Source organism: Sciurus carolinensis, chromosome 14, assembly GCF_902686445.1.
Source record: "Sciurus carolinensis chromosome 14, mSciCar1.2, whole genome shotgun sequence".
In the NCBI taxonomy this organism is placed as follows: domain Eukaryota; kingdom Metazoa; phylum Chordata; class Mammalia; order Rodentia; family Sciuridae; genus Sciurus; species Sciurus carolinensis.
The window spans coordinates 67,658,142-67,684,879 of NC_062226.1; the positions used below are offsets into that span (position 1 = coordinate 67,658,142).

The following is a 26,738-nucleotide window of genomic DNA, read 5'->3' on the forward strand; positions in this document are numbered from 1 at the left end:
CAGCATGGAAGGACACGCAAATACCACCAGCGACGACACAGACAGGCTGAGGCTTGATGGGCATCAGAGGGTGGGGTTTACTGAAACTACTACGAGCGAGCTGAGCCTCTCGACAGGTTAAAAATACCTGGCAATGTAATGGCACCAAAATAACCTCTGTCAGTGATTTTTGGCTCCTTCTCCAATCTGGTCATAGGAAGGTCAATAAGATTATAGGTGATTATATTTCGTTTCCTTCACTCTCCTGTATTTTTCATTAGGTTTTTATGACAGGGAAATGCCTCAGAAAACCTTTAAACTTTGTATTTTAAAAAAGATAGAAACTCTTAAGTGTTTTGGATAATGACTTTAAAAATGCAGAGCGACACAGTAGTCAAATCATCAGATTCATGTAACCAGATAAGATGGTGACAAAATATTTATCAGTGGACCCTGAAACTGGGTTTATTTATTATGTCAGTGATTCCCTATGAATGTTGACAGTATGGTCTGTTGAATTTCAAAAATATCCTTCTCCATGCCTTCCAAACACATACAGTGGGATGTACACTTGGCATTATGGGGTATTGGGCCCAGGATCCCCTGTAGATACCAAAACCCACAGGAGCTCACTCCTATGTATAAAACAGCATAGTATATGCATGTAACCTACACAATCCTCCCATATTCTTTAACTCATCTTTGGATTACTTATAATACCTAATACAATGTATATGCTATTTAAATGAATATTATACTATATTAGTGAACATGTTTACTACTATCTGCACAATTTTTTCCCCAGTATTTTCCATCTGCAGTTGACTGAAAACATGGATGTGGAACCCACAGATGCAAAGGGATGACTTTACCTTGACATTAGTGTGCTGATTTTTTTTTTTTAAGTTAAAGTGAATGCAAACAGATTTAGTCTTGATAATTTTGGGAAACCCTCATTCTTTCAATGAACCACCTGGATCCATTTTGCAGCTGTTATGTACTCTGCTAGGTAGTGTTCAAAGGATTAAAAACAGGACCAACTGAGATGCTTCTTGATGAAAGGGTGCTAGGCAGTTCTTGGTCTTGGTCTGTGCAGAACAGCTGAAGCCCCCAACCACCTTGTAAGGAAGGCAGCCCCCTGTGGCAGGCAACTACCCATCTACCAGCTCCATCTCTCCAGCACGTTGGCAACCTGCCCATCATGTCCCATCAGTCTTGACTCTTGAACTTTACCCTTCAAATGCTATAGGCAACCAGTAAGACCCTGAAATCTGCACACTGGATCAGGTACCAAGTCCACCGACCTGCTAGAAGACCCTTTGCCAAGACTGTTATCAAGAGAAAGTCTGAGAACAGAGAGTCTCAGTTCTACTTTCTGAGAACTAAGTCTTTCAAAAGTGGAGCTGAACCAATGGAAACCTACACTATTCTTTCTAGTATCACCAAAAGCAAAGCTAAAGAATGACAGGGCAGGAGAGAAGGGCTTGCTCTCCTCGTATTACACTTTAATCTACAGACATAGAAACTGAGGCCCCTGGAGGTGTAATGACTTATCCAAGAGGTCAATAGCAAAGCTGTGGCAGATCTGCAATGAGAGCCCTTATATCTTGATACCTGATTCACTTCCCTTCCACTAAATTATCAAAGAAGTGGTGGAAAAGCAGAGCAGAACCACTCGCAGTCTTCATAAGGCTCCACTTTTGAAGACAATATAATTTAAAATAGTTCCTGGGAAAAGATTCTACAAGGTCCAAGGCAAAGATTTTCTTTAGGAAAAACAAAACAAAACAAAACAGCATAATGCATGTAAGGAATGTGCTTTCTTTAATGGACTAAGAGCAGTGACCTTCAATACTATATTTCAGGAGGAGTGGCCACCCAAGAATCCAGTTTTGCCTAAAGCAAAATGTCATGGTCCCATCCACAATTTTTCATGATTCGGATAATTCATTCTTTAATAAAAAATAAGAAAAGATCTAAAAGGCTATATGACATTACACTTTAAATCAGCATGCTTATATGGAGGATTCTATATAAAACTAAAAAACAAAAACCCAATAAATTTAGTACTTTGTGCCTTTTGAGTTAGATGAGCTATATTAATCTAGTTTTTGCTGGGAAAAAAAAAAACAACTAGAAGACAGTTGTTATAAAATCCATGAGGATTTCTGAGGAATAGCTGGGTTGAAGCAATGGTTGTGCTTTTTTATTCAAATTTAAATAATCTTCATCAATGTGTTCTGAAATTAGAACAGAACCTTCACATTCTTGAAAAGCTCAAAAGCACTTTCATGTCAAAACAGCCTGCCTTATGAATTCTCTTAAGAAATCTTTACGTGAAGACAAGGATCACTGGAATCTAATAGGAGAGAATGCCAACAACTTCTACCTTGACCCATATTACTGAAAACGTGATTTTACTGACTTTGCCAAAAAGATATGGATTGCAACCAAATCTTCTGCAGCCCTCCTTTCTGCCCAGTACATTGCTTATTCACATGTGTTTGGTGGGTGCTTACTCTGAGGACACTACTGCTCCAGGTACTGGGACACAGCAGTGGAGAGGATGGGGAAGACCTTGGCCTTCCTGGAGCTTAGTGCTAGTGGAAAAGGACAATGAGATACCCTGTGGACAGTGGCAATCACTGCAGGGAAAATTAATGCATGTTATGGACAGTCACTGGGAGGGGCTGGGTAGTTCAGCAAGGTGGTCAGGAAGTATCTCTTGGAAAAAGCTCATCTGAACAAGGAGAAGATATGAAGATCTGAGAGACAAGCCTCCAGAGTGCAAAGGACCAGAGAGACAGTCCCAGGGCGCAGCTGCCCAGAGAGCAAGGGGAGGAAATGATCATAGTCTTAAAACTCTGTTAAAGGGTTTGTATTTTACTAAACTTATAATGAGAGGCCACTGGAGGATTTATACAAGGGTGGTGATCAGAACTGATATTTGTTCTAGAAAGTTCCTTCTGACCTCCCTGAAAGCTACCTGAGTTGTTGGGAACAAAGAGGAAAACTCCCCTGTACAACACTAGGAATCTGCAAACATTGCATGCTCCAGATCCCTATTATCTTGGCATCTAACCCTGAATCTCTTTTTCCTTTGTCAATGAATGAATGTGCCAAGCTGTACTTCTCTTTCCCTGGGGGCTCCGCTGGGTTATTAGAAACCACACCAACACAGGTGTTGCTGGTGGACAGCTCAACTGTCCTGGCAGCAGCAAGATGATGAAACTGCCTTCAGGGCCCACAGGCCATACTGTTTGGCCAAGGAGGCGGCAGTCCCTTTCTCCTCTGGGAGTCTGAGGATGGGAAGGGACACTTGTCATGGAAAGCCTATCACTAAGTAGAATACATGCTGTTTAAACTCTTAATTTCTTGAACATTGAAAATCCCTGAGTTAGAGCATCTCACAATCTGTTTCCACCTCTTAATTCCCATCTGTGTATACTCAGACCTGCTCTTGACAAGCTCTTCAAGGTGGCTAACTGTGCAATATTATCTCTAATAGCACCTCTCAAGTCTGACTCTTAATTGCATTAATAAGGCAAGCAGCCATGACTATGAGGAATGACGCCTTGACACCACCACCTTCCCCTGTCTAAGCACAATGTATGGCTCAACATAGTCAATATTCAGTACGTGGATACTGAATTGAATTTGCTTTGACTCAGTTTCCATGTATGCCTTTATATGTAAAAAAGTAGGAGATGACCATTTTATTAAAATCACAGAAAAGCCTGGCACAGCAGTGCATGCCTATAATCCCAGCAACTCAGGAGGTTGAGGCAAGAGGATTGCAAATTCAAGGGCAGTCTCAGCAACTTAGTGAGACTCTGTCTCAATATAAGAAATAAAAATGGCTGGGGATGTGGCTCAGTGGTAAAGCACCTCTGGGTTCAATTCCCAATACCAAAAAAAATTATAATAAAAAAATTAAAAAAATAAATCCACAGTGAAAAGTAAAAGAAAAAACAGCTTACGCATTTTAGAGGTTTCTTTAGGTAGATGGAAGGTCCTCCACAAACCAGGTAATGCAAATTACCCATGTTTTAGATAGTTTGGGCTGCTATCAAAAAGGACTGATGTGATGGTTATTTTACGTGTCAACTTGATTTGGCTAAGGGATGCCCAGATAGCTCATAACATTATTTTTGGGTGTCTGTGAGGGCATTTCTAGAAGAGATGAGTATTTAAATCAGTGGACTGAGTAGAAAAGGTCTGCCCTCACCACTGTGGGCGGACATCATCCAATCCATTGAGCCAGCACAGAACAAAAAGGCTGAGGAAGGGTGCATTCTTTCTCTCTTCATGATCTATGACATCCATCTTCTTCTGTCCTTGGATACCAGAGCTCCTGGTTCTCAGGCTTTTGGAATCAGGCACTTATACAACCAGTGCCCCCTATCCTGGTTCTCAGCACTTCAAGTTTGGACTAATTGACACCACTGGCTTTCCTGGGTCTCCAGCTTTCAGACGGCATCTCGTGGAACTTCCTAACCTCCATAATTGCATGGGCTGATTCCAGTAATCAATGTTTTCCCCCAGTACTGGGGATCCATTTTAGTCAGTTTTTTTTTTTTTTTTCATTGCTGTAAGCAAAAGACCTGACAAGAACAATTAGTAGGGGGTGGGGATGACAATCAGTGAAATAAAAGTTTATTTGGGGCTCATGAGCTCTCAGTCCATGGACAGCCAAACCCATGGCTCTGGGCCCAAGTGAGACAGAACATCATGGCAGAAGGGCAGGACAGAGGAAAACAGCTCAGGACATGGGTGCACAGGAAACAGAGAGCTTCGTTCACCAAGGACAAAATATAAACTACAAAGGCATACCCCCAGTGACTGATGTCCTCCAGCTACACTCTACCTGCCTTCAGTTACCACCCAGTTAATCCCAGTGGATTAATCCACTGACTGGGTTACAACTCTCATAATCTAGTTATTTCACTTCTGCCCCTTCTTACATTGTCTCAAATATGAACTTTTGGAGACATCTCATATCTAAACCAGAACAGAAGCAAACCTGGGGTCTCACACACTCTAGGTGAGTCCGCTCTCATTAGCCCCAGTCTTCTCTTCTATATCTCTATATAGCCTATTGATTCTGTTTCTCCGGAGAACTCAAACAGAGCTTATAAATATAAATTTGATTTTCACAGTTCTGGAGGATAGAAGTCAGAGAACAGGGTGCAGGATGGTCCAGTTCTAGTAAGGACCCTCTTCTGACTTGTACCTGGCTGACTTCTTGTATCCTTACGTGGCAAAAGATAGCTAGAGAGATCTCTGGTGTCCCTTTTATAATGGCACTAGTCCTACTCATGAGGGCTTAACTCCTGTGACCTATAAAAAAACCTTCCAAAGGCACCACCTCCTAAAACCATCACATTGGGCTTAGGATTTCAACATATGAATTTTGGGTGGGGAGCGATACATACATTCAGTCTACAATAACCAAAAAACCTGTCTAAGACCCACACTCCAGGTGCCTGGCTGCTAGCCCCCATTTTCTTTCTGCAGGCATGGAGGCTCAGGTAGAAAACCAGAGAAAAGATGATTAATGGCTGAGGGAGTATAGGTTGGCATGCAGTTGGAGTAAAGATGGTTAACAGCTAAGTGTGTATAGTTTAGCTTGTTTGAGGTCCATAAGCCTGTGGCCAAGTCCCACAACATATTCAGCAAACAGACATACCATCTTTGCATGTGTGTGTGTGTGTGTGTGTGTGTATGTAAGGAGGTACTGGGGATTAAACCCAGGATCACTTTACCACTGAATTACATCCCCAGGCATTTTTACTTTCATATTTTTGAGACAGGGTCTTGCTAAGTTGTGAGGTGGGCCTTGAACTTACCATCCTCCTGCCTCTGCCTCCTCAGTTATGGGGATTACCGGTATGTGCCACAGCACCCAGTTCATAGCATCTACTTTTAATTCCAGTAGTGAGTAGGGAAAGGGGTTTCTTTATCCCCCATTTTAACCTGTATCCTGTCACCCCAAACATTGCCTTCAAGACACAACAGAGTTTTTTTTTTCTTATTCTCCTATTACCCATTAGGTTTTTCTTTGAAAACATTTTTCTTAATAGCTAATATATGTATCTTGGGATATTTTTATATGCCAGATTATATGGTACTCACATTTGAACCTCAGAACGACCTCTCGAGCAGGTGCTAAAATTTCCCCCATGTTACAGAAGAGGACAACAAAGCTAGGAGAAGGGCCCAGGGCACTTGGAGTCCAGAGCTAATGAGGTCAGCTGGATCTTCCATTCTTCCTTAGTTCATCAAATTCCAAGGCTATATGCTCTCAATCCAATAGCCTCAGCTCTGGAGATACACAGCCATCAGAAGAGACAGTTCTTTTTCTGATATTCACCTAGATAGGCACAGTGAAGTCACCTGCTCTACCTTCCTATAGTGTACCCCACCCATGAATGAAGACTTCATGTCACCTTATTGATTTACCTTCTCCCCCCCAAAAAGGTGAAAAAGTGCACAAAACCAAATCTTGATTTAGAAAAGCAGACACATTCCTAAAACTATTTTTTTCTCTGCATAAATAAATAAACTTTGCTCAATCTAAAGAAAATGTGAACTTGTTGAGCCTCCTTTGTATCTGTGAACCAGATTCAATTTTCTATGGTGATTTCAATGACTGAGTTTGATTTCTGAGGTGAATCCTGATTTCAAAGGACAAAAATCAAGACCAGAAATTCCAGGCATTAGGTTTAAAAAAAAAATCGATAAAAATAAGTCTCTCTTCCTTCTCAACCTTTAATATTTATTTTAGTTGGCCCTCTGAAGACTATTTCTGCTGTTGAATTTACCCTACTGATCTCTGACAAAAGGGAACATGCTAAGGTCCAACTGCTGTTATAGCAATCTAGTCAATGACTATGAGAATAAAATAAAAACTGTAGAAAGTTATTGATTTTTTTAAACTACCATCAAATATTTCCCCAAATAATGTGCAACTCTTACCACCATTAATTAGTTCCCTACTTCCATCCTGATGTACTAAAGAACCTGGAATTTGGCAAAACCCAAATCTATTTTCTAGGACCTTAGCTCTCCCTTGTGTATAAAGACGGAAATGCAGCTTTCAAGAAAATTTTGCCCCAGTAAATCTGATGACCCAATTTTAAAAGCTAAAATGTCACTTGATTTAAAAAAAAAAAAGAAAAAAGGTCTATTTCAGCAAGTCTTATGCCTTATAATGAAATTCAAGGACACATTATTTAAAGTAACAAAACAAAAGCAGGAAAATATTAAAAGTATGACATGCATTATGTTTTAGATAAAGGAGCCAAAAAACCTTGAAAGGGTAAAATAAAGTATTTTTAGAGAAAAGCTTATCTCCAGAATAATGCTCCAAGTTGAAGCCCAGAGGAGAGACTTCAGCCCATCTCTAATTTCAGGTTGGATCACACTTAATCCAGCCCAAATAGTAGAGACATGAGTTTGAAAATTCCTAGACAGAGAAAAATCCACAGCCTACTTGTTCATGCATGTGGGGAAATTTTTTATTTCTCATGGTGTGTTCCAATAGAATTTCAAATATTTTGTTTGAAACCCCAAGTTCTTTAACCTCTCCTCATACTTTTTCCTGTTCTTTATGACTGAAGTCTCCAAGAACTTGTCTGCCTTTTCCTATGTCAATTTAGCACTTGGGTTGCCTATGACAGGTCAACTAAAGGGGCTTACACTATATGTGCATCCAAGTACTATTTAACTTTTTAAGACACCAAAGTAAACAGAAAGGATTCATAGTTTATTATTGATTATGCCCTGGTACTATATATTTCAATACTATTTAATTTTATTTTCTCTACTTCAAACTTTGGGAAGAGGAAAACCCCAAAATCCTTTCATTTGGCAGCATAAATGATTATGGAGAGCTCACTCAGGCACATAAGTCACAGAAAACTCAAGCTTACATCTGGTGACAGATCAATCAAGGAAAAGGGTGTTCTGTCTTCTCTTTCTGACTTCTAGAACTAGCTATATCTATCACCAGATTTAAAGATCTGGGGAAGTGGGCCCTAGCACCATGATTTACAAAGTAGTTACTGGGGCCCAAATGTACAAGGCATTTCAAAACAAGGACCTATGCAGTACACTAAAAGCAGTATCCATACATTCACATCCATGAAGACCCCACAGAAGACACACGATGCCCTCAAAAAGGTAGCAAGATATCTCAGTGGCAGAGCACTTGCCTAGCATGTGTGAGACACTGGGTTCCATACTTCGCACCACGTAAAAAAATAAACAAAATAAAGAAGACATGCTGTCCATTCACAATTACAAAAAAAATATTTTTTTAAAAGTTACACTAGCAAATAAGAGGGACTGTTTAAAAAAAAAATCAGTTTCAAGACATCAGATTCACTGTGTTTTACAAAGGCATACTCTCCAAAATCCGTTCTTGCCACCCGGCTGGCAATTACATATTATACAGAGCACAAAATCTAGATTGCATTCCAATTATCTTCAAGTGCTGTGGGGCAAAAATCACTCACTCAGCAATTAAATAAATTCAGGGTTATCGCTGAGTGTTGTAAGGAAGGGAAGGATTCTGAAGTTGGCAGAAGGACCAAAGGAGCAGGAAAGATTGTAAAGCAAGGTATTCCAGAAATTACCTTTTAGCCCACCTTTTAGATTTTCAGTCACTCCAATTTTACAAAGAATGAGGGCCACCTTAAAATGCCAGAAACATTACAGTCAGTGTACATGTGGCTGAAGTTAAATCAAAAAGGTTCATCAGAGGCCTGACATTTTGGTAGCTGGATGCCTGCTCTCACACAGAAAGACACAGTGAAGCCCTTCCTAGAAATTATCAAGACAAGCCAATTATCATGTGTCCTCAAATACACACACAGCGGTGTAGTATGTAGCACAGCACTGTTACCACAGTGGGCACACTATGGGAAAGTTATAAACAGAAATGAGTAGAGTAATTTAAAATCACGAATAGTCCACACTTTCCAGATGGGCCATGCCCTGCTCAGGAAGAGACCTACTACTTTGAACAGGATTTAGACAAAGTAGGGATGCAAAGACATGTAACACCTCTGATTTCCAAAATAGTATCCGGAGCCCACAATCACACAGCAATCTCAACCAGGCTTTGCCCACAGAAGATGTTAGGTGCTAGGTTGTAAGGCAGGCACTTTTAGGGTCAGGCTTACTTATAAGAAGAAAAACTGCTGCCCCTTTAAGAGACTGGGAAGGTACCTTCAAAGTTGTTGTTCTTATTTCAGTTAAGGCTCTTTGAAGAAACTTATAAGAAACCACCTCCAAATTACCAAGTCACTCTGACTCATTGTTTTTAGGGGGAGAAAACTTTGCTAGTTAAAAGGCTAAATTCTCTGCCCAGAGATACCTGAGCCCACCATCTTCTCTTTTAATCATGAGATTGTGACCAAAGTTGAGTATGCTAAGGAATGTTCCTGTCATCTTTCTTTTTGAAGAAAAACGTGGTTATGACCTAGAATTGAACATGCTAAGGAATGCACCCACCTCTACATGGGATGATGAGTCTTTCCCATATGACCAAGTTTCTCCAATAAAAGTCCTGCCTTCTTTGTTCAAGGAGAACACTAGTTTGCAAATTAACTCCAGTGCTCTCCTTACTTGCTGCAAGTAATAAGCCTCTTCACACTTGGTCATCTCCTGGTTGGGCCTCTTAGCTTTGCACACACCAAAAAGCATAGGTATTACATTCTATCACAAAGCGTTCCCCTCAGTTCCACAGGCCCTTGGCAATCAAGAGCCAGGCCTGGTGGATGGAGATCTTCAGAAAGGCACTAGAAGCCACAATGCAGAACACTATGCCCAGGAGACACAGTGTGCAGGAAAGTGCTGTGTGACAGGAAAGCAAGGAAGACAGTCTTCTTCCATGGAAGGTAAAGGAGCAAAGAGGCAGACAGGTTCAAAGGCAATCCTGAAGACTCCTCCTACTGCATGATAAAGAATTTGTCTGGTCTTTTCCAGGGTTCCCGGCATGGATTTTCTACAGCCTTGGTATTCCTAAGTGGCAGGGATACCTTTTAAGTGAATGAGGTGACTCCTGGTGGGCCCCTAGATGACTTCCCATGGGGACTGGTCACCAGAAAGACCAACTCAGTGATTTGAGGTTTGGAACTTTCCACTAGCATGGTCTCCAGGGAGGACAGAGAAGCTGGAGATCAAGTTTACCCATGTGACCAATGATTCAATCAAGTTTGCCTACATAATGAAGCACCAATAAAAACTCTGGACCCTGAAGCTCAGTGGACTTCTGGTTAGAGAACACACTAGGAGAGTGATGTGCCCAGATTCCAAGCACAGAGGCCAGGGGAGCTGAGATTTCCTCACACTCTGCCATTTGACTAAATTGCTTGATTTATATGCTTTATAGTGAAATTATGAATGTGAGAAGCATTTTCCTAAGTTTTATGAATCACTTCAGCAAATTATGGAATCTCCTGCACTTAAAGCCTGTCAGATGTATGGGGGGCCAAGGGATCGACAAAGTGTGGCTGGTGTATCTTTTTGGGGACAGTGCCCTTTATCTTACAGGGTCTGGGCTGAGTAGTGAGTGCTAGCATTGAATCACAGTTGAGGTTGAATGGAAAACTGTACCTCAGGGTCCAACCTGAGATGTTGGGGAGGGTGGAGTGAGGAGCCCACGAATGAGGCACTGCAATTGCTCACAGGTGGATTTGGCAGGAAGCTAACTGAGTTTCAGGACTCTCACAAGCTCCTTCCAAAGCTCTAGAATGATCCCTCGAATGTGTTCATATGGTCTCAAACTTTTACAAAAATCTATAAACATAATACATGTCGTTTTAAAAAGATCCCAGAGCAGCCCAACCATCAGATTCTAAGAGCTTTGGGCTTGATAATCCCTGGTAGTGACTTAGCCACAGTCGAGGAAAAGGCCAGTTCCATTGCATCCTACATGTTCTAGGACAATGTGGAGGAAACAGTCAAGAGTTTGCAGACTCCCAAATAGAACACAAAAGAGCTGAGAGTACTACATGATCAAAGAGGCCAGGGGTCTTAATGAGATGTCAGAATGTGGGACAGTTTCTGGGTGGAGACTGTAGCCAAGCCACATTTCAAGCCCTCCTGGGACTGCAGTGGGACAGGAGTAGACTAGCAGCCCTGTACAGAGACCTGCTGGAACCACAGGATGGGAAGAGAACCCAGATCACCATCCCCAAGGCCATGCTGTAACCCAGGTTCCACCTCTACCCAGATGCCATTTGAGGAAGGAAAATGGGATAGGAGCCCCCAAGAAACAGCCCACTGGGTCAGTGAATATTGAACTGTCCACTCAAAAAAAGATGACATAAGACTGGCTGCCACCAAAGACATTAAAGTTCCAAAGGAAACATGGATTTCAAAGCACTTAAAATATTCTTTTAAAAAACTGAACTGTTTAAAACATTATGAATGCAGAAAAAATATTCTTTAAATTCCTCCACTTAAATAGATTCTTTCAAGGATACTGTAGGCATTTTTAGCATACTCGATTACAGAATAAAACCTGTTTATAATGAAATTATAACACATTTTAAAAATAAATAGAAGGATCACTTAAATTTGACCTATGTGTGCTAAGGCAAAGACTAAGGCAAGACCAAGGTCTTGCTTTCCTGGACTTAGAGCCAGACCACATTTCCAAGTCTCTTTTGCAGCTGGAATGGCCACATGACTGAGTTCACAGCGGAATAAAAGCAGAAGTGATGTGTAACCATTCAGGCACAACCCATTAGAACTCCACATCTAGGGCGCCATGTTGTTTTCCCCATTTCCAGTTCCTAAGGATGGAATGACCAAGCTGGCAGAAGCTCTGTCAGCCTGGATCCCTGAATGATCCCCTGGAGAAAAAGTGCCTTAACCAATCAGGAATACCTAACTAAGAACTTTTATATGAGTGAGAAATAAACTTTGATTTTTTTTGGATATGTCCATGTATAGGGCATATTTAAGTGTATCTATTGTAGCCAAGTAGTGAACATCACCCTCATCTACATTCTTATACATCAATCTAGTGATATTTCAATGTAGTGATCAATGGTCACTTACTATTTGCACAGGGAAACCCCAAATTCTAACAAAATTTAGATCCAGCTTACCAACTAGTAAAGAAATCAGGCAGGTTGGCAATGACAGGAATACAAGGAAATTGGAACTTAACCATGACAGAAGAATAAGCAAAGACGTGCGCGTGCACAGTGGGAAGGGCAGTTAGAATTTACCTGCAAAGGCTCCACATCAGAGGCAGCCACTGAGTTGGGCCTTGAAGGATAAGGAAAAATCAAAAGAAAGAGGAGGGTAGGGAAGTTCATTCCAGAATGAACATAAGTCCTGAAACATTTTATCCATGGGGCTGTGATGCTAAAGACAGACAACATATTGTTCTGTTCATTCCGGGGAATAGAATCAAGGCCAGTGAGAAGCAGCTACAGGGAGAGAAGCTTCTATCCAAAGGGAGGAAGAACTAATAATCTGGGCTGACCTTGAACCAGAGGGGCTATGCAGACAAAAAGGTAGTGTCCTTCCTTTGAGGGATGGCCAGCCTCTTGGCATGGGTACTGCACAGGCTGCAATTTAAGCACGGGATGGTAGCTGCACCATTCAGCTGTCTTCCAACTCTGGGATTCTATGTATCTCTGATGCCTCAGCCAAGCAGCCTTTGTGCAACATTGCCAGGAAAACAGAAGAATTATTTTAGCCCTGTTAGAGCATTTCTTATACTACAGTCCTTGCCAATCTCCCTTTCAAGGCAATGTTGGCCGGCTTTGCACAATGTGTTCAATCATCGGCCAGTAGAGAACATCTCTTTACATCCAGGCCCTTGAGAACCTCTGGAATTTCAATTCATTAGAACAAAAACTTAATAGGCTGATAATAAACAGGATTGCTACCGGTGAACAAGAAAACCAATCACACTAGGCATTTGTGCTGATTGCTGTATTAATTGTATATCCTGCTTAACAGCAAGTTGCCAGCTCACACAAAATATAGACAGAGTTTTCAAATGATTCCTTTACAAAAAGATGCATTCCAATAAAGCTCTACTGGGAAAAGCTTTGGGTTCTTGGATGACTTGGTATGTAGCAAGGCACCTAAGGTTAAAATTATAAATGTCAAATTCCATAGCATAGTTTTATGAAAAAAAAAAAAAAACCTAGTTTTTCATTTTTAGATGTGCCTGCTATGGATAAAAAGGGAATCTACTAGACATTAAAAAGAGAAATGCTACCCCAACATTACTGGTAAGTTAGTGACTTTCCATTTTTCTGAGATCATACTTTCATTTTCACAAGTACTCATTGAGTCTCTAAGACAAGTTAGGTACAGTGCTATAACCATAGGTAACGTAAGCTGTATGAAAAAGAAAAAAAATAAGGTGTCTTAAACCTGAAAACTTCCTAAGATTCATAATGCTATCTTTCTTAAGAGCAATTGTCCAGAATTTTTGTTTTTTTAAAAGAAGTAAGTTGGGCTGCATTCTTGCCCAATAAACAGGGCTATTTTGCTTGTAATGTCTGGAAATTATTCATATCAAAATTCGATTTTAAAATATTGGCCTAGATTATAGTTGTTTCATCTGTAACAACATTCCAGGTACTTCAGTTATTGCTTAAATAATAGAAAGAAAATAGAATTTTCCTAAGCTCAGAAATGAGTATTATTTTTAAAAAGAAAGTCTCACATTATAGAAAGAATCTTAATCATACAACTACAACCCCAACAGTGAAACAAAGGAAATTCACAGAATCACATTCCGAGGCCACTGGACTATTGGAAGGTCTATGACAGTGAAATAATCACACAAGAGTTACATTTTATATGCAATTGTTCGGTCATAAACATGACTGATGCCTTTGTTAGTCTCTTCAGAATCCCGCAGACTCCAATCTTTTCAGAATCCAGGTCACATCCCTCTCATCATACAACACCCTGAGCAAATCACATCTCAAGGGCTACCAAGCCCTGTCTGCCTCTGATATCCAGTCTCAAGATTCTTCTCCTTGCCTTTCTACTTACCTACCTACCAACTCATGCCCTGGGTCCTAAAATTCTCATCTTGCAAAGCTTGGGAACTGTATTCCCCTTTGAGAAAAATGAATCAAGTCCCAATAGCTGCTTCTGTTTGGTTTGGTTTTTACCCAACTGTGCTTACTATTTCCAGCATGTATTTACTGGCCCTGTCTGGAATACATGCCCGAGGTTGCTCTCCCTGTCAAGGTACTGAGTCTGCTCTCAGTCATGAAAAGTAGAGCTAAACTTTCAAATGAGACAACCACTTCAAATTATATTCACACACATGGCTCCTATGAGCATTTTGATATTTCTGTGCTCCCCAAGGAATATTGTGGGATTTTACTCCCCAGTCAAAATAAGAAAGCACCATTTTTCCAAAAGGGAAAAATACAAACACTAAGTAACATTTTCAATCATTAGTAAGCCAAATCCCAGGTTCCAGTCTGTGCTCGCAATAGACAGATGAGATCAAGCCAAAATTGAGCATGCAATGCATCAGTACCCACTGATTCTGTTATTTCCAGTTCTGTGTCCTGACCTCTCTGGGCTTCAACTTTGCTGTCAAACCAAGAGTATATAAAGGTAACTTCCAGATATAAACATGCTTTGGGCCTACCAAATAATACAGAAAACAATGCTGTCCCTAAACTGTCTCTGTAGGCCTTGCCAAAGGAAAACCTGCAACCAAGACTATGAAATGAGGAGGAACAATTAAAAAGATCTCTAAGGCCCCCTGCCCCATTCTGATTCTCAGTTTGAGACAGTGGGGCATGACCAGGCAATTGGTGATAAAATATCAGTGGGTATCACAGCTCTAATAATTCTGTACATCCAATGATCAATTCTGCTCTAGCGAAAAATGCGTCTTTACATGTTTTTCCAAGCACTGCCCAAAAACATAGAATGAGTCCACTGCACCACAGAGTGAGTTCATCGTCTATGTTCAAGAGTTCCTCATTTTACCAGCAACTCGCCTGCTCAGAGAATGCCAGCTCTGAGCTCCTGATCTCTCCAAGTCACCACAGACACTCTGAGCACCAAAGACAGGTTAAAAAAGCCACACCTACCCTGAGCCACTGCTTCTCTGTGAGGGCGTCACTGTAGTCCACATCACGACGCTGGCGAGACCCCCTACCAAATATTTTCTCCTCCTCTTCTTCACATGTCAGCCTTTCTACTTCGGCATCATCCTTAATAATCCAGGAGGGCAGCTCATCTTCCTCCATTAAGCGAGGCTTGCGTTTTGGATTCCGGGCATCTTCCCTCCGCCGGTCCATGTCCATACGCTGGAGATAAGAACAAAAGAGTCACCAAAGGGAAGGGACTTCTGGTAGCTTTTGTACAGTAGTATAGACTTCACAGGACCTACAACTTTCATAAGGGGTTGTATATGGCTGCAGGGTCCCTTTCAGTCTCTCTTATCCTGATTGACTTGTTCTGTTCATCCCTAGAGCACAGTGTCTAGGGAGAATTTTCACCAAGTCAAATCCCTTCCCTTCCTCTGTATCCATCTTTTGAATTGATTTATGCATTAAAAAAAAAAACTCTTTAATAACTCCTTTTCTTAGTCTTCATGTGTGCAGAGTTTCCCGTTAAGTAATTGTGAGAAAATTCAAGGTGGGGGGAATGCATCTTAAAAATATGAGCCCTGGCTGTACAATTATAATTGCTTTCCTGAAAGAATTCTTAGAGCACATGAAAGAGTAAGTTCATTACGAACATTTCCTTTTATTCAAGAGGGCTTATGCTTTTAATTAAACAATCAGGAGAGAAAAAGTGACCCACGGTATCACTGCAGAATAGCCACTCATAATTGGACATGTGGAGGGGATATAAAAAGTTTGATTAGTCAGTTGTCATGAATGCACTAGATTTTCATTACACCATGGGAACTATAAGAGGGATACTCCTCAATTTTTACTTTTTAACACTTTAGCTTGTATAAAATTATAGCAGAGAGAGAGAGAGAGAGAGAGAGACAGATCTCAGAGATAATCTCATCTCCACTGACCATGTTATATGTGAAATGACTTCCTTTATAGTTTTCAAAATGTCAATGTCCCCACCTCTTGCTCTTTTGAAAAAATTCAGTTCACTTTTAAATAAACTGTCACATACTTGGCTTTGAACTAAACAATCTGATAAAAAAAAGAGCAAATAAAACCGTTGCCGAGTTTCTACTTACATTAGTTATATTTATATATCACTAGTTAGATATATCATATATCATTTCCATAATCAAAGAGACTATTAATCATTAAATTATTTACCTTTCCCTTTCTTCGGTTCTATCGTACTGAAACGGGCATTTGATACAATTTTTCCTTAAAAACTAAAAACTGATAAAATATAAATGAATTATCTACTACTCAAACCCAAATGTGACCTGTGGAACCTATTTATAATTAAAGGTCAAAGCTCCTTAAACTATGCTTCAACATTTTTGGAAATCATTATATTTCCAGGATGGGGTAGGCTTGGGACATGGTGAGGTCCCATTGGTAGATAAAAGTGGCCATCCTGTTCTGTCATGTGCTATACTTAGCTTGCAATGCTCTGCTTAATCCTGCCTTCTAATACCTTGGTATCAGAGATGGAGCCACCAAACCTTCAAAATTAGCTCATGGATGCTTCATTTATAGAATGATCTAAAGAGGGGTCGCACGGGGCAATCTCCTAACCATTATTAGATAATAATAATAATTTAAAAAATCTTTTGTTAATATCCTACACTGAAGAGACCAAATACAGCCACTCCAGTTTTTGGTCATACTGTTACTATTACCTACACCAAAACCTGTAAAATGGCTTATACTATGTGTTTTTCTACAAGTGAGAGTATATATTTTCTGTTTTAAAAGCAAATTATGTAAAGCGCTTGTCTAGCATGCATAAGGACCTACGTTGTATTCCCAGCACCTACACACACACACACATGCGCACACACACACACACACACACACACACAAGTAGATTATGCACTTGCTTTTATTTTTAGGAAAAGTAGATACACAATTAGAGATTCTACTTGGAGAACACAATACAAAATCTTAAGTCAACATTTAAGAAAAAGACTAGCTTCTTCTTTAGTTAGATCTGATGGTAAACCTTATATTTACCAGTATGATTATTTTTAAAAATATTTCTTGCCTTTGTAGAGAACATAGCTTCTGAAGGCAGAATGTTTGTATGTAAAATGTTTCAGGTATGTATCTTAGATTGTCAATCACTTTTTTTGTGGGGGAGAGACTGGAGATTGAATCCAGGAGCATTCTACCAGGTACATCCCCAGTTTTCTCCCACCCCCGCTTTTTTCTAAATCTGAGACTGGGTTTCACTAAGTTGCTGAAGCTGACTGGCCTTGAACTTAAAATTCTCCTGCCTCATCCTACAAAATAACTGGGATTATAGATGTGTACCCCTGAGCCCGGGTCAAAGAACTTTTTAAGGTAAAATCACAGAATAACAGGTAACTTTTTTAAAGGTAAAATCACAGAATAACAGGTAACTTTCCGAAATCAACTTTTAGAAGTGATACAAATGTTCAAAAGAAAGCTTTTAAAGAAACTGCTTACCATATGTTGTTTACTGTCCATGATATAAAACCAAATGATAAGTTTATATTAATTTTAGAAAGAACTTATTTCTTTATAATAATGGTTACAGTGTTTTAATATTTGAAACTTGGAGACTTATTCCAGCTCACATTCCACTCTTGTTTCTTACTGAACTTTTTAATCAAGAGTAGCTGGTAAGGATTCAAATTTTATTTCCTGCCCCCTGGTGGAGGTGCTAATGAATAGTGAATCGGACAAAGGTAGCCAGCAGATTAGATTTTAAAAAACCAAATCTGCACAATCCCCCAAATAGAAGTCAACCTATTTAGGAAACAGGTATGAAAATTCACAAATTCAATGTGCCTACAAAAGTGTGTTTCCTACCAGTCTCACCTATTATAAAACTGTTCTTCATATACCATATTCCCAAGTTAAAAGAAGACCGTGCCTTGGGGCAAATATACACATTTTTTTCCTAAGATTTTCAGGGTTTTGTTTTTTTTTCTTCTTCTTCTATTTTTTTTTTTTTGGTGCTGAGGATTGAACCCAGAGGTGCTTAACCACTGAGCCACATCCCCAGCCCTTTTTATTTTTTATTTTAAGACAGGGTACCACTAAGCTGTGTAGGGCCTTGCTAAATTGAGGCCTGCCTCAAGTTGTGATCCTCCTGCCGCAGCCTCCCAAGTCCTTGGGATAACAGGCCACTGTGCCCAGCTCTGAGGCCTTCAATTTCTACAAATAACCAGACCAAAAGTAAGGAAGGAGAGGTTTTTTCCCCTTATTTCAGGGCCTGTGATGAACTCTCCATTTCTGGGCCTAATCTCACTTGTATACTGGCAGGCAGCTTATCCTCTCCATATCACAAGAGAACTTGGACCCACAGTCGTGCTAAAGTATTGCCAATCAGTGATCAGTTGGGGACACGAGGGTCCCCAGCCATCTCAGGGTTCCCCAGCCATCTACATTTTAGTAAGTTCCTTAAAGAGAGAGGGGATATCTCTTTCTGACATGTATCCCTAATCTCCCAAAATAGAGAATAATCCATACATGTGGTGAACAAAAGGAATGAAGAAATTCAGGTTTTATGAAGTTTTTACCAATGTCCCATTTGGTCATTAAGTATTCTTACTGCTCTTTGTCTCCATAATGGCTATACCTATGTAGGGTGGCTTATTTGGGGGAGAGCAGAGGAAGCACATACCCCAGTTTAGGAGTTATTGCTACAGATACCTGAATTTTCCTGAAAAGAGTTAATGGTTGATTATTATAAATCATTATGTGTGGACACAATCAGTGCTCCCTAGACAAAAAAATCACACACCCACACCCCACAAAAATAACGTAAGCATCTACACAGTTGGAGTTCCATTCTCAAAGACTGTCCAGGTTAAAATGGCAGAGATTACAAACCCTCTGGGTCATATTTGGCCTGCAGTTGTGTTTTGTTTGGCCTGCACTGTTACACAATAACAATAATAAAAGCTCTGAATTTAGTAGCAAACATTCTGAAATCTAGACATTGCATATTAAAAAACGTCGATTTCCAGCTTCTCTGGAAAATCTGTAATTTCTGGCTACACAGGTCTCACATTTCTCCCTTGTCCTTCCGTCCTCAGACACAGCACCTCCAATAAACCTACTCCGTCCAGTTGCTTCCTCACACTCTAGCAGTTCTAGCTTATCTAAGTCCTGAGGGCATTCCAGTTTGGGACCTTGGATTCCAATATTCTGCAGCAATAGACTATCAAAGCTACGGTTAACATTTATTCACTCCCTCCACAATCAGGCTAAATGTCTTTGATGAAAATAAAAATGAAGTACTGGAGGAAACCTCTCAACTTTACATATCCAGGTCCATCTTGTCTTCACAAAGCCTAAAACGTTGCAAATATCACCATTCATTCAATAAATATCTAAAGCAACTACTATGCACCAAGGGCCACTGTGGTCATTAAGTACAGAGGGTGAACAAAACAGCTACAGCAAAAGCCTTAAGAAATCACCACCCTATGAGTCACTGCACAGGTTCCCCCAACAGCCAAGGGGACTGCTCCCCGCAAACACAGCTACTACTAGGCCTCACATGAAAACCAAATTCAGATCTTAGGAAAATGACAGAGGCTACATATAATGGAATAGTTAAAACCATGGACATTAAATTCTCAGATGCCAAGGTTCTTTTATACCTACTTTGTACCAATGACTTCCAGGTGGTTTTGTTCATTAAACGAAGGCTAGGCCTCCCTTCATACACACCTGCAAGGTTCCTATGTGCTTAAGCAGGCTCTCTGCAACAGTGAGAAGACGCGTACCTGTGTCGTTTTAGTGGCTGTTTCCTGCTCCGACAGGGAGCTTGTTTTGCTTTGTTCCAGTAGGGAAACAGCTAGGGCACAGTTGTAAACTCAAATGCCTACAGGAGCCGGGCAGGTTTCCTGAATGACGCTGGCCTGAGATTAGAAGCAATCTAGGTGTGGGGGTCTACGGTAAGCTGTAGACCACATGGCCTGTCCAGAGGGTACAGTTGCTACTCAGCTCTGGCCAACCATTTCCACACAGAGCTGTGGGCCTGATACTGCCCAATCTCATTTTTTAAGAGAAGCCAGAAATCAGGATTCTTTTTATGTTGGCAACAAATGCGAAATTTTTAAAAAAGGCTGCGTGGGCCAAACAAAATACGTCTGCAGGCTAAATCCAGCCAGTTTGCAGACTCTGAACTGAAGGAAAGGCACAGGCTTCACAGATGAAGTTCTGCCAGGGCACACAGGCTCCAGGCAGCTTGGCTTACAGAAAAAGGGGCAGAGGAGGAAGGCATTGGTTGTCATGATTTTCTGCAACATTACCATAAAAAGGTCAAATTCTTCTTCTCGCCGAGCAATCATTTGGTTCAGAGTCTCATCGTCCGGTACTTCATCTTCTTCCTGGGGTTAAAAACAGAATGATTGAACAGGCTTTAGGAGAAAGCTGGACAGCTGGGGTGAGGTACAAACAAGTAAGGGGAATCTGTCTTCCACGCCAGGGGGGCCTGTTTCTGAAGCCAGAAGGAAAAGAGAAGGGCCCCTGCATGTAGTACTTGCCATTCGTATTTTGTAAGCTATTCATATCATCTTCCCAGAGAAAAATCTGTCTAGGGAGGAAGTGTACTGCACTCTAAGAACACTGCTTCTCCTGGGTGTGTATCTTGATTCTGTTACTTTTAAAACAAGTTACTTAATGTCTCCCCGCCTCAATGACCTCATCTATAAGATGGGCGTGACATCTACTTCACAGGGACTTGTAAGATTTAAAGAAGGAAATTCACACATGTAAAATGTTAAGACATTAATTCTTTTAATTACATGGGTCTTAAAGATCTCAAATATTAATGCTGCTTTTCAAAGCCTTACAAGAAAACATGAGTATATGAAACTCTGTGACTCGGCACATGGTAAGGCCAAAGAAATAATAGATATGTGCCAAATATAAAACCTTTAATATATGTTCAATCAATGTATTTAAGTAGGCAGTATTATTGATCATGGTTACAGCTGTGGTTGGAACAATTCAAAAGCTATCATTAACAAAACCCTCAAAATAAGACAATTAAAATAATTTACATAAAGTACAGAAAGCAATTACATACGGGCTAAAGATTTTCACTTTATATTATGTTAAACAGGGGCCCATTATCTCTCTGCTAATTCCTCAGAAACCAACAGTTCTCAAGTTTTCCAGAAATGTTATGCTATGACTTCCACACTTTTAACAAATGATTCTAAAAACTGGGCAGATACTATAGGACTTATTTTCCAAAATTATTTCCATCATATGCTGAGTGGGCTTGTTAAAAATCAAATGGGGAATTTCAGTATATCAGCAGAGGGAAGAAAGAGGAAAACACAGAACTTCAAACATCCAATTACACAAATCATATGTTTAAAATGAGGCAACTGTTTCACAAAAAGAATGTGAGTGAACTAGCAGCTTAAATCAGATGACGACGTCAGTTCCCAAGATAACATCTTATGCACTGTAGGAACCTAATAAGTGTTAGAAATGAGTGCAATTCAATAATGAAAAACCTATGATTCGAAATAATAATTACTGCTGAAAAAAAAACTGCTATTCTAGTTCACCTCCAGATTGATTAAAGTCAATCTGTCTAAATATTACATTTCATCTGATGAAGACACAGATTAGGTGGAGAGTGGGCTCAGACCTCTTAGTACAAAGTATCTGGGGAATGCTTCCTCCAAAAGCAGATGTCCTCCTTTGCCAACTGTCTCCTAGAACGACATGTTACCCTCTCACAAGCTACACAATGAGGCCTTAGTTGTCCCCAGGCCACAGATGAAAAGATTCTCTTGTCAACTGGAAGGAACCTGCCCCCAGTGACCTGAGTTCCTGGAGAACTCAAGGGCTAGGAAATTGGTAATGAATCTTCCTGGGCTCTCTGTGTCCTCGTACTTCCTGGTGCACCAACTGAAGTGGTGCCAGTCCATGCTGCCTTGGATAATCAGGATCAGAGACTTTGACTGTGGTCTATCTGTGTCCCCAATTGACTTAACATCAGGACACAGGCTACCCTGAATGTGATAACATTTGTCTGACACACTGCTGGCCTGGAAGGGATGTGGAGCCCAGCAGGGCTGCTCACAGCTAGAAGCAGCTGTCAGGGATTCCACTGCAGGCCCCACCCAGATATCCTACTGCCTTGGAGAGATCCACATCTCCCTCTGGCTCAGGAAGGCTGGAAAACTCCAGGTTTCCTTGCACACCACTCCACCCAGGTCAGAGGCTACTTTCCAAAGGCCTACAAAAAAGAAATGAGCAAAAATGCAGTGGAGATCTCTGGCTGAGTACCATCTCTGCCCTCAGGGACTCTAAAAGGATATATCACTCATCACTGTGGATTTTTTAAAGGCCAAATGTATAAACAACAACAAAAATTCACCTGACAAACTGACTCCAAGTCTGCCTCGAATATTCAAATTCAAGAATCAGAAATGGTGAATTATTTGAGATAAAAGTCCTGAAACGTGTGTGGATATGTAAGAGCATGCATATATGTATTTTACATCATTTTTATGAAACTCAATAGATAACTAATCAAATATATAAGGCCAACAAATTAGGAGGCATAATACTAAAGTGCTCTGCAATTTGCAGAAGATTCATTTCAGGATTCCTTGGAATATAAAGCTCTACTTCGCATTTGAATTCACTTCAAAAACAAAAAAGTATGTGAGACTTTTAAAAGAATTTGGTTTTTAATTTATAGAAGACTTCAAAAATACATATCCTACTTAGGGCAAAATGAGATTTTATCTAAATATATGTATTGAAGATGGTATTCTGTGTGAATATATAAGGTAAACTTATGCTTCTGCTTATAAAGTATGGGCACACAAAACCGAATTGTCCATCCCCAGCCAATTTTAGGTGTGGTAGTGGTATTTTGTAGTTTTCTAGACTAAATCTATTTCAAATTCATTTTATATATTTTTTTTTCCTTTTTGTGGTGCTGGGAACTTGAACCCAGGGCCTTATAAATGGTAGGCAAACACTGTACTGCTGAGCCACATCCTCAGCACCAGAATGAATATTCAGTATAAAATGACTAAAACTGGTAACCTAAAAAAAAAAAAATACAAATGACAAACAAAAGATCCCTAAAATCATCATATTCTTTGTGCAATCTTAGCAAATAAAGAGAGTTTTTTTCTTTTTTAAACTGGTATTTTTCTCAGCCTTGGGTTGTGGGAAAAATTTTAAGTGGAGGTTAAGGTCATTCTCTCCTAGTGCAAGTAGAGCTAAGTGAGCTAGACTAGACGTCTGTGAAGGCTTATCCTACAAACATGTTGAAGTGTGTCATCTTTGCCCAAAAGGCCACAGAGACAGAAGGCTCTGGAGGACAGAAAAACAAAAAAGCAAACAAAAAAAATGCAAGGTGGGACCCTTCCAGAGCTCATCTACCTGATTTTGTCCCTGCCAGGTCCTCCCTGCAGTTTGGCATTTGCCCTACGGGAGGCAGCATTTACAACACAAGACAGTATGCTTGGTGCTGGCCTTGTGGGCCCTGTGGCAATCACTTTCAAGACACTCATTTGGATGACTTTCAGAGGTTTTCTGTGCTTGGGATATAAGATAGCAGCTAATTTATTCATTTTAATTAAGGCCAGCTTGAGAAATTCTTTAAAGAACAAAGGGGTTATTCTTAATCCTTCAGAGACAAAAGGTCACCGTTTGATTTCATAAACTTGGCTTCTTCTAATACCTCATTTTCCTCTTCATGCTCCAATATGGCCTGCAGGAACGCCCTCCGCTCATGGCTGGAAGACTTTTGATCAAACATGCCCGCCTGGATAACTTTCTGATCCACATTCAGTTTGTATTTTGCAGCCGCAAGAATCTTCTCCTCCACACTGTTCACGGTGCAGAGTCTCAGCACTCGGACCTCGTTTTGTTGACCGATGCGATGAGCTCGGTCTTGAGCTTGCAGATCCTGTTTGCAAGAACAATACATCGTGAGGACAGAGGTGCCTGGATTACCCTTGCCAACAAGCCTCTTCCCAAGAGGGAAATAAGTGAGCACTATTTCATCCACCTTTACTGAGGTAAGTCTTGCTTACATTTTTAAAATACACAAACTACTTTCTTCAGAAAAATTTGAGGTCATTCCTAGTTGAGGAAGCTTGGTTTAAACCAATCAACCCAACAGAAGTAACATCTCAGGTTTTGAAATCCAGGTCTCAGAATATTTTATTTGCCCTTTATTATTTACATGCATGTACTTTATACATAGTTGCTCAGCTAGCCAACTTCCTGGGACCTAACTTTATTAAAGACTCAGTTTTTTTTTGTTTTTTGTTTTTTTTTTGCGGTGCTGGGGATTGAACCCAGAGTCCTGTGCTTGCGAGGCGAGCACTCTACCAACTGAGCTATCTCCCCAGCCCCGTAAAGACCCAGTTTTTAGTTTGGAAAATGAAAAGGACTGCTGGGGGCTTAGTAAACTGATGAACTTTTGGGGAAAGAAATTTGACACAATGTACCAAGATGTTAATATTGAGTATGACTCTGATTCAGAAAATTTTTTAATGTTTCTTTTTTTTATCTTTTAATTTTATACAGACTGCATTTTGATTCACAAATTGGGTACATCATTTCATTTCTATGGTTGTACATGATGTAGATTCATACTTCTGGAAATGTGTCCTAAAGGAAATAATCATGAATATGCATAAAGATTTATAAACAAGAAGATGGGCACAGTGGTACACACCTGTAATCCCATCTGCTAAAGAGGCTAAGACAGCAGGATGGTTAGTTCAAAGCCAGCCTCAGCAACAGAGAGGAGTTAAGCAACTCAGTGAGACCCTGTCTCTAAACAAAATGCAAAATAGGGCCGGGGATGAGGCTCAGTGGCTGAGTGCCCTTGAGTTCAACCCACAGTAACCCCCCCACCAAAAAAATATTTATAATTAGAATGTAGTACCTTCTCAGCATTAGTTTTTATTTATTATGCTTTTAAAAAGTAGAATAAACATCCTATAATAACGTATCAGTTAAATAAATTATGGTAGTCTACTATGCGTATATACCAATATAGTAACATAAAAAATCATCCTGTAGAAAACTGAACTACACAAAGCTATAAGAGAAAATTGTAAGTTATAAGTGAGCATGTACATTATGATCTCATAGATACCCATTTATCTAAGCCATGAAAAAGGTAGGAAGGACAAAAACCAACATGCCAACAATCTTCCTATCACCAGGTAATAAAATCATAGCTGTTATTTAATCTTGTTCATTTTGCTTACACATAGCGTTCCTTTATTTACTTGAAGCATGTAAAAAAGGCATTAGTGAAATCTTTAAATAAAAACCCTTATATGCCTATGAAGTGTTATCTAATTTTACAGCTACTCAATAAAAACTTCTTGACATGTCCTATTTATTCACTGTTGTCCAGGTGATGGTATCTAGGCTGATGCTTGTCCCCTATCAGATTGTGTATATGTGGTGTGTGTGTGTGTGTGTGTGTGTGTGTGTGTGTGTGTGTATTTTTTTTTTTTTTTTTTAGGGCAAAGGCTATTCCCAGTTTTCCACTTTCCAGGACCGTGCTTTGCACAGAGCTGACACTAATAGCTGTAAGCCTGTCCACTTGACCAGCTGAACTTCTTGGTCATCTGTGCAGCATAAGGAAACAGCAGACTAAATTCTGCTCAGGAGATTCATTTTTGCTGCAGGGACCTTTGAAATGAAATGACTAATAGACAAATATCTTCTGAGGACAAACTTTTGCCTTAAGTTAATGTAACTATCATAGTGCTGAACCATGAACATAACTGAGACCTATTCAAATTATTTTCTGAAGAGGAGAATGAGGTAGGTAATTAAAATCCAAAGGTGGAGATGGAGGGTACCCTGACACCCTTGCCAAGCCCTTGGTCCAGTCAACCCCCTCTCAACACATCTTCAACAGTTAAGAAGCAGGTAAATGACAAGCTGTGTGTCATCAACCCTTTCACCCATGCCGAGAACAACGGTCAGCAAACTGTTTTTGTAATGAGCCCCAGACTAAAGAGTCTAGGCTCTCTGAGCCAAGAGCAAAAATGGAGCAACTGTTCTTGCCAAAGGCTAATATCCTTGCCCAACCATTTTATATTGATACCTAAGAATGTGAAAATCATTCTCCACATTTAGGTTGCACAAAAACAGGTGGCAGGCCAGACTTGGACCCTGAGTGGTAATTTGCTGATCCCTGACCTAAAAGATGTTGATGAAACCTGCCAAAGGACTCACATGTAGGTGAAGTTTAAGGAAATGTGAGCTTGTGAGTTCCTTGGTCAAAAGCAGGGGATGTGGGTATTGTGACAAAGAATTAAGTGCTATAATTATTGAATGGATTGTTCAGTACTTCAGAGTTCGAATCAGTGATCTGAAACTTCAGCACCCTGATGCAGGATAATGATTCTTGAACATGAGAGCCCAGTTCAGGAGAGGGCCTCAAGGAAGCTCAGTGGCTGACTCTTCTGCAGCAGCTACATTACTCTAGCTCCATGGGTTAAAAATCAACCAATGCTTCTAATCAACAGTTCAGAAATGAGCCTCTTAGTAACTCTGAGTGATTTTATTGCTAATTCCACATTCATGAGTTCTACCTTTGCTTCTAGGTAGGCC

General features: G+C 40.2%; 1 protein-coding gene across 7 annotated transcripts in view; it reads right to left on the reverse strand.

Annotated features, from left to right (window-relative positions):
- The window catches only part of Smarca2 (SWI/SNF related, matrix associated, actin dependent regulator of chromatin, subfamily a, member 2), a 164,217-nt gene that overhangs the window by 42,047 nt on the left and 95,432 nt on the right, over nucleotides 1-26,738 (reverse strand). For all 7 annotated transcript variants that reach the window (XM_047525129.1, XM_047525132.1, XM_047525131.1 and 4 more), the window contains 3 exons: nucleotides 23,830-24,057; nucleotides 20,417-20,494; nucleotides 15,087-15,305 (listed from right to left, as the gene is read on the reverse strand). In XM_047525129.1, coding sequence (XP_047381085.1) covers nucleotides 15,087-15,305; nucleotides 20,417-20,494; nucleotides 23,830-24,057 — 525 coding nt within the window. The remainder of the gene's footprint in view (nucleotides 1-15,086; nucleotides 15,306-20,416; nucleotides 20,495-23,829; nucleotides 24,058-26,738) is intronic.